At 40.0% G+C, this 8,981-nt stretch overlaps 1 protein-coding gene across 1 annotated transcript in view; it reads right to left on the reverse strand.

Moving 5' to 3' along the window:
- The window catches only part of FILIP1L (filamin A interacting protein 1 like), a 90,801-nt gene that overhangs the window by 78,579 nt on the left and 3,241 nt on the right, over positions 1–8,981 (reverse strand). Inside the window, exons 2-3 of the mRNA XM_009638521.2 lie at positions 6,087–6,373; positions 2,480–2,653 (exon numbers count right to left, since the gene is read on the reverse strand). Coding sequence (XP_009636816.2) covers positions 2,480–2,653; positions 6,087–6,373 — 461 coding nt within the window. The remainder of the gene's footprint in view (positions 1–2,479; positions 2,654–6,086; positions 6,374–8,981) is intronic.

The raw sequence follows: 8,981 nt of genomic DNA on the forward strand, positions 1-8,981 counted from the left end.
AAGACTTAGAAACCAGAATTGGCTTTCTAATTCTATGAAGGTTTGAAACATGAGAAAAAGACACCATAAATTCTGCAGTATCTTCCTCTTCATCTCTCTTTTCTTACATTACCTTCCCTGATTTTATTTTTACTATTTTTAAAAATTTGTTTGTCTTTGAATCTGGTAAAATGGTTCTTATGCTATTATCCTGTATTTACTAGAATGTTGAATACCATTGATTTTCTGTTTAAGAGAAATGGCAATTGACCTGAAGCCTGATTTTTTTTCATTAATAACTCACTCAATATAAGTTTATAAACCATGCAAAGATGGAAAATCTTTTCAGGCCTTTGTGTCAGACAGAAGCAAAACCAAAATAAAAGTCCGTCTTTCTTTACTTTTAAGCCCCTTTAAATAATTTATTGTATCCTCAAGTGTGAGGAATAAGAGTAAGTTTATCTGGCATTTGTTAGGTTGCAGAAAGAAACAGCCGTAGGGCAAATTTGTCTGAATAAACCCTCTGCTTTCAAAAAAATAAATCTCATAGCCAAGGAAGACATGGTTTTGGTCTGTCACTGTCCTCATAGGTTTTGCAAAAGAAGATGTATTATTACTGTTTCTATTTTGCTACATTTCTTCACCTATGAATCCTGTTCCTAGTGAGAAAAACTGTCCAGGTACTAAATTTTCCCACTACATTCTTAACCAAATTTGCCAAGAGACTTCATAAAGTTTAGGATAGATGAGTGAATTGTGAGAGAACATTAAAGGACCAATAATCTTACAGTTGCTTTCTGAAATTCCCTGTATTTTCAGCTGAGGTTTGGGAAGATCCTCTGTGTTCAGGGCTGCAAGGCTAAACTGTCAATGGTGAGACGTACATGCGCTAGAGGAACTGGATCAGCAGAGGTTTTGCAGGCAGATACAAAGCTACATTGTCATGGTGGCAAAGGGGGGAATTGAAATGGTCGGCTCCCATACTTTGTGGCTGGTTCCACCTCTCCCTTGGTTTTTATAAATGTTTAAAAAATCCAAACAAAAACTAAATGGATCTCTGACTTAATTTGGGGGGATTTTGACACTGAAATTGTGGAATGCCTGCCAATTACGGCATCCTTTGGTTTACCAAGATATACGAAGTGCCAGTGGTCCTTCCAGCCTTTCAGTTGCTCTCAGGATGTTTACCTTTGCCTTTTGGAATTGCCAAATTCAGTGGTGTTAGAAATCCTTTCTCTGCCATTAAGTGTAAGAAGGAAAAAGTGTGTATAAGCTTATGTAAAATAACAGACTGAACTTATGTTTTCAAACTTTTTTGGACTTCTCTTCAAATCATTTCCATTTGTGCTCAAAGTTTCTGTGACATAATGCCACAATGTTCTAAAATAAATTAACCTCCACAGTTGAACTTTATCTGTTTCAGATTATAGCCAGAGATTTTAACCTCTGAGCCTCTGAAATGAGTGTTGACCTTTTGCCTGACATAATTTTCTCTGAAATGAACTCTGTACCCTTAGGTACATTTCTGTTGAGAGAGCTTGGAAAAACACTTGGTAGAAGAATTCTATTAATAATTTCTGCTTTTATTCTTATTTGATTATCTATACTGAGCAGCATATTTAAAAATGTTTATCTAAATTCAAGAGGAGACACTTAGGGGAAAAAAACACATATTCTGATATGAAGGGATTTTAATATCCGGTGATTTGCACTGCAGGGCAGAAATGAAATTCAGATCACATTGTTCAGAAAGTATGGCTGCTGCTGCTGCAATGTCATTAAACTAAAGGTTGCTTAGGTATAATGCGAGAATATTAGATTTCTAAGTTTCTAATGACAGCTCATTACAGTAACTACTCAGACCAAGCAGGTATACCTGTGACTCCCCCAAAATTAGTGGGAGTGAGGATATGTAAAGGTAGGCAGCTGTGCCTTTACTGCTGAACGTGCCCTTACCAGTAAGATGGCCTCAGTGAGGTGAATGGGGAAGCGCCTGTTTGTATGGGTAGTGGATACACCACAGACTGTGTCAAAAATAGAAGGCTGATTATCAGAGTTTGAGTTAGACAAAATCATGTCTGTCTATGTTTAAAGCCCACAGTGTGCAGTATAAATGAGGATCATTAGATACCTGTTTTTATGAGGGATCCCACTGGACCCTGGACTTTGCTCTGCTGTCACTTACACTCATGTTGGATTCTAGATTTAGAGCTCATTTGCTTTATTTCGTCAAAAATAGAAGGCTGATTATCAGAGTTTGAGTTAGACAAAATCATGTCTGTCTATGTTTAAAGCCCACAGTGTGCAGTATAAATGAGGATCATTAGATACCTGTTTTTATGAGGGATCCCACTGGACCCTGGACTTTGCTCTGCTGTCACTTACACTCATGTTGGATTCTAGATTTAGAGCTCATTTGCTTTATTTCCCTGAAGTCAGTGAGATACTTTCTGTTGAATTTGGTGGGAACAATGGTTAAATATCAATTACATGTTCATACCTCTCCCATAGGCTTTTCGTAGATATCTTCTTGCCATTGCTCCGCCTTTGTCTGAATAGCATCTCGCTGGAGGGCCTCTAACACCTTCTTGGGAGTAACAAAGCCATATTGTGCTTCAAGCAAAGCCAAGTCAATTTTTTCAGCCTTAAGTACTCCTATAACTTCATCTTGAGCCTGCAGAAACACAAAGTAATGTTTTATGTTGTTAAACTGTATATGTGTATTTACAGGTTAGCTTGCCACTTTTGATTTTAAGAAAACTAAAAAACTTTTTAAAGAATACTGTGTAGGTAAAGTGCCTCAAAATAGCCAGTAACATGAAGACAGTTAAAAAGCATGAGGGAAGTATTTGTCTTTGTATTTTATTAGTTCTGCATAAACTCCAGCATCTTCAGAACCTTCATAATGCTTAAGTTAGTGATTAGATCATATTGCTGGTTTTGGATTAATGCGTAGCATTCACACCGCAAATTTTCAGGGCAAAGTGTGACTTGTGGTATTAGAAGCTGATTTTAAATTGTTAGTGAAACATGTTAGGGTGGTTCTTGAAGCCTGGAAGTGTTGCACAATGTGTATATTGTAGGTGCAAAGGTGGCTTCTGTAGTTTAAACCCGCCTGGGGTCATCTGCTTCTGTTGTAGTGAGCTTGTTTGAGCGGTGAATGTAGTGAGGTGTGCCGTGCAGGGGATGTGACCCTTCACAACATGCATTCCAAAGCCATGCAATAATGGCAGTTCTTTAAAACAAGATTGCCTTCAGAGCTGGCAGTGGGGTCCTGTGTGCATGTATATGTATGCATGCATGCATGAGACCATGCCTTATGTGTTTATAGACATGTAGCGGTGCACATGCTCATGTACATGCCCTCAGGTAATAAGCAACCTTGTGACATCAAATTTTTTGGAAGTAACTGCTGTAAGGGTCTTCTCAATTTGTGAGTGCATGCTAAAAATAGCATTTTAAAAGATAATGATTAAGAAAAGATAATGTTATCTGGTTTCCAAAAATCATGTGGTTTCAAAAATTACAGCCTAAAAATGTGCATTATACTTTTTTAATGTCACTGCATTTGTTTCCTTAATCTCATAAAATATGTGATGACATCCTGTTCCAAAGAGTAGATACAATGTGTTCTCAGGTGTGTTTTCACTATGTTCTTCTATATATGTATTTCAGAAGTTCTTGCACAAGCTGGCAGGTGCACATACCTTTTTCCTATCATACAGCATTGCTCTCTAAGTCCATGCTTGAGAAACATGCTCTGTGTGTCTGCAGTATTTGATGTGATCTATAGATTCTCTTTGCTCTTTAAAAAGACCAAAACAAACCACCAAGAACATTTCTTTGCTATAAAGTTACTAGCTCCTTGACATTAAGTTGGAGGAGACAGAATGCCTGCTCTGAATATTGTACTAATTGTCTGGAAGTCCCACTTTTAATGATAATGTTCTTTTATGAGAATATCTGGTTATGTGAATGTTTCCATTGCAAGAGAGATTGGTTTAGGTCACCACCTCCCCTAGAGCTGTGTCCAACTCTTCCTGGACCTCCCCCCCCCCCCCGCCCATATCCTCTGCTGGTGGAGGTTGCCCCCTGCCTCCATTACCGTGACATAACTACATGGACTGTCTCAAACACCCATTGTTTGCAATGATCTCAGTTAAAACAAAGTGCATACTAATCCTAGAAGGGTAGAATAGGAAGGAAGAAAAGTAGAAAGGGGAATGTATCAAGAGAGGGTAACACTTTCAGTCTGACTGTTCTTTGCTGGAGCACTTCTGTAACCCTATTTGTGACTGTGTTTAAAAAAAAAATATAAAATTATCTATTTATAATCCTTATCATTGTGGAAGAAACCTAGAAGAGTGATCCTTGTGCATCTAAAATGTTCTTGAATTGGAGAGTAATGGCATCTAACTCTGAAACTTAATTACAGTTGGATCGACAGCTGATCTTCAGAGGTTTGACTTGGCATTACAAGAGGTGGAAGAGTAGGAATAAAAAATGACTCCTCACTTTTTAAATTCATAATGCTTCCTTTGGAATGTCAGACATGATTTAAAATGTTCATGTCGAGCTCATCGTTTTCCAGTTTCTCATTTCACTCTGTTCCAGTTTTAAATCGTAAGAATTGAAGTGTGTGTGGTTCATATATATCATAGAATCATAGAATACCAGGTTGGAAGGGACCTCAAGGATCATCTGGTCCAACTTTTCTGGCCAAGAGCACAGTCTAAACAAGATGGCCCAGCACCCTGTCCAGCTGCATCTTGAAAGTGTCCAATGTGGTAGAGTCAACCACTCCCCTGGGGAGATTATTCCAATGGTTGACTGTTGTCATTGTGAAAAATTTTCCTCTCACGTCCAATTGGAATCTTCTCAGGATTAACTTGTACCCATTACCCCTCATCTTTTCCACATGACTCCTTCTGAAAAGGGAATATCCATCTTCTTTTTAGCCACCCTTTTAAGTACTGGAACATGGTGATGAGAGAGAGAGAGATATTACACAAGTGTAATGAAGTGTGTGTGTAATATAAATTATACACCTTTTTTGAGAGGAAGAGTGAACTGTTTTGGACGAGTGTGTGGCATCTCAGTTTTAATCTAAATGAAGGAAGGGCAAGTGAGCAGGAGAGCAATGTTTTTGCAAACACAGGGATTGTTCTGTTTGCATAATGAAATGTTTTGTAGAAGTTTGCCTGGGATCTACCCTCAGAGATTGGTACATCTATCAAATACTCATATTGCATATGCATTCAGTTAAGCATGTATGTATTACTATGTAAATATATACACGTATGTTAAGAATGGAACTACCCAGGTACTGTCTAGGTAATAAACTCTGAAACCATGTGATATACCCATTTATGCCACTTGGGCCAGTTTGCCCTTCCCTCTCCCCTTGAGCAGTTTTAAGTGGCTGTCACTACTTGTGTTCAGTCAGCCTGCCACAAAAATATTCTCCCTACTCACTCAAAATCTGGTTCCCACTTCCTGAAATTACGTTTGACCAGGTTAGGCATCATTTACCACTTGGCAGATGGCTCCTTTTCCAGACAGAAAAATGTTTGCTTTTCAAAATCCAGTATCTTGTGGGCTGAGTGGCATGCAACGCTTATGCTTCATATTATGGGAAACAAAATGGCTATTTTGATTTGTCTAGCAAAAGATGTTAGAATACTGTTGAGTGAGTTACTTGTGATCTGGTGCATACTGATTCATAGGGAGTAATGCTCATGAATTCATGGGAGAGGGGGAATAAGAAATAAGTAACAGATCTCAAAGGTCTCTAATGTGTTCTCCATATAGGTTTTACAGCTTTGAGAGTTACATGATCCTTCACAGTGGATCATGAGTGTTTTAGTGTGATACAGGTACCCTGTGAGTAAATTTTATTGGAATTTAGGGGTGGTGTAAAGATCACCATTTCTGGCTGATAGCTACAATAATAGCTATAATTTGTGCTTTTATGTACTTTGCAGCTTATATTTGTCCTTCTGTGTCAAGTTAGGTAGGGTGTTCCCTTAACATGAAAGCAACGTGTCTGTGATAAATTGGGGGGAGAAGGGGGAAAGAGCGTGGTATAAAACAAGACAATAAATCACCTGTAATTCACCCTCGAGGACACTAAGAAGAAATAGCAAGTCATCACGAGAGAGATCCTCTCTTTTCTTGAAAGAACTTCTTTGTTTTTTCTCTGCTTTAGGGCTCCTTAGGATGGTACTGGCTTGGGCTACATCATCCTTCTCCTTCTGCCTTCTTTGCACATTTCCTCTCCCACTGTAACCAACCTCTTCTTTATGGTGGTCTTTTGGCCTTTGCTGGCTCAGCTTTGGTCTGGTTGGGCTTTCTGTGCTGTTACTTCTGGAACGCATGGTTTGTATCTCTGAAGCTGAAGGAAGGTGAGGAAAAAAGTAATCGTTTTAACTAGCAGAGACTATAAAACTGTTACCATAATTTATGGTGGGTATTATACCCTCCAGGCTGGTAGTTTTCCCTCCCACACAAGGCTGTTTTGTCACTGGACAAAAGCTGACAACCTCATGTAAGCCAACAGGACTGGGCTGTGATCCTTACTGGATATGTGTAGTGTAGTAAGTCTTAACTGGTCTTATGCAGTTATAACAATTCCCTCCTCAATATTTGCAGAGGCAGCAACTTTAGCAGCAGTGCTGTGGACATCCTTGCAGCCCATGTTTCCCATTTGAGAGACAGCGCCTGTCTCACCTTTCAGGTCAGTTTTTATTGTGATGAGGCAAGTTTAGGTTTAGAAGGTTTTCACTAGGAAGACCTTTCTGTTCCAATTTCATAACATCCCAGCCCTTACTGTATGGCCGTGTTTTGTGGTTTTTTTTTTTTGTCTTTCTAAGGGAGAGCGCAAAAGCAGTCCTCCACTACTATGAGTTATGCAGTTGCATTCCCCATGTTTGGCAAAATGTAGGAGTTAGCACATCCAGATGGCAAGTTTTTTTGAGTTGGCTGCACCTGGAAACAGGATCCTGAATTTGAGAGGACAAGTAGTCTTAGCAATTCTGCCAGGGGCATTCTCCCCCATGTGTTCTTTTACACTGTACACATGCTGTTGGCTTCAAGGCCACATGCCACTCAGTTTTCACAGCTACAGAGGGCTTGTTGTAAAGATCCCCTCCCCACTCCCATCTTCCCCCACCCCCCCCCACCCCAAGAAAGCTACCTTGGTGATAGTGGTGTCTCTCCCCTGTGGATAACCATGTAGTATGAAACCTTACTACTTCTTTAGTGCTAGACTATAGCACTCTAGAGGTGTTAGGACTTGGCCAAAGGGAGACCTGTCTTAACTAGGCCCCTTTGAAGTACCACTATTAAGTAAACATACTCTAATGCCTTTGCAGATAAATGAGTAACACTGTATAAATATTGATTAACCCTCAGGAACTCTGTTTTGCTTATCACCACTCAGATTAAGGTCTGAATGGATTATAGTCCACCTCTACAGGAAAACGGTGGTTGTGATACCATCTAGCAGGCCAAAGCCTGATCATGTGACTCAAAGGTGAAATTAAACATGTTCCAAATACAAATAAGGCACAATTTTTCTTACTAAACCGCAAAGGTAATTGCTGAAAGGTCCAGAAAATTGTTACAGTTTATGATAGGCAGGAGATGATTGCGCTGCAGCTTTTTGGCCTTGCAAATCTATGGCTGATAGAGTTCTTTCAGAGCTCCCCCTTCTGCCAGGTTCTGACTAAATCCTGAACTCTGTGACTGCACCCCTTAACTGTGTTAATTTTCCACTGAATGCTACAAATACTTCCTTTTGGTTTTTATTCTGCAAGAACATATGCTGGAAGAAGCTTTTGGTTTGCAATGGATGATGGCTGAGCGTGGGGAGAATTTATCAAAAACGTTACAAGAAAAGCAAGTGACATTTTCTGTAATGCTGAAGTCTCTTCTAGTCTAATTTAAAGCACTCATCATAGCTTGTGTTTCATAAGAAAACCTTTTTTCTCCAGGTCTCCAAAAACCCAGGTGTGTCAGGTTTGCATGGCAGTATGCACTGGAACCTGTTTTGTGAAGCTGTGCGTCAACATTATCAGGGTCGGATGAGAGCTTGTTACAGTGCATGTAGGAAACTGAAAGGTGTTCATAGCAGGCCGGCAGTGATGTTAGCTGAAGATGGCTAGTTTAAATTGGTGCTCATCCTGTCCTTTAAGTTGAATGTAGTTTCTCTTTGCTGTGGTCTGCTTATTAGGCTTAGTCACCTTTTGCATCTTGCTTACAGAGTATTACTACTCTGGAAGAAGACCACTGGTTTCCTTTGAGCATAAAATGCTGAATGCCTGCTTGGCTTTTGCATACAATTAATGGCTAACGTTTATAAAATGAAATGCAGGAGTTGTGAGTTAAATCAGGTAACCTGAACGCACTCTGAGCTTGTCCATGCGCTTTGATGCTGCAAGCACAGGGTGCTATGAAAAGCATAAATAGTCCAAGAAGTCCTTGTATTTTTCCCCTTACGCGTGCCAGATGCAGCAGCAGTCTTGATTGGACATCAAGCCACTGTCAAACTTGTTGACAACAAGTGTCAGTATGGCATTCCTTGTGGAAGGGACGAGGAACCAGTGCATAAGGAAGGGGCTCATACCTTTTCAAGCTTTTTGAGTTGGCTGCACCTGGAAACAGGATCCTGAACTTGAGAGGGCAAGTAGTCTCAGCAATTCTGTCAGGGGCATTCTCCCCCATGTGTTCTTTTACACTGTACACATACTGTTAGCTTCAAGGCCGCATGCCACTCACAGTTTTCACAGCTACAGAGGGCTAGCTGTGAGTCCCTTTTAAGCTTGTTGTGCCCACTTCTTAATCAGGTAGATCAGTCTTCATTGCACTTGCAAAAGGCACTTGGTCAGCTGACCTGCCAAATAGGTTGCCCTCCTATGGAGATGGCACCTTTGCAGAGTGGATTTTTTCTTCTTCTCTTGTTGAGCAGAGTTGTTACATACACTTTACCTGCATTTTGTTCT

This window comes from Egretta garzetta, unplaced genomic scaffold (assembly GCF_000687185.1).
Source record: "Egretta garzetta isolate BGI_Z169 unplaced genomic scaffold, ASM68718v1 scaffold465, whole genome shotgun sequence".
Taxonomy (NCBI): Eukaryota; Metazoa; Chordata; class Aves; order Pelecaniformes; family Ardeidae; genus Egretta; species Egretta garzetta.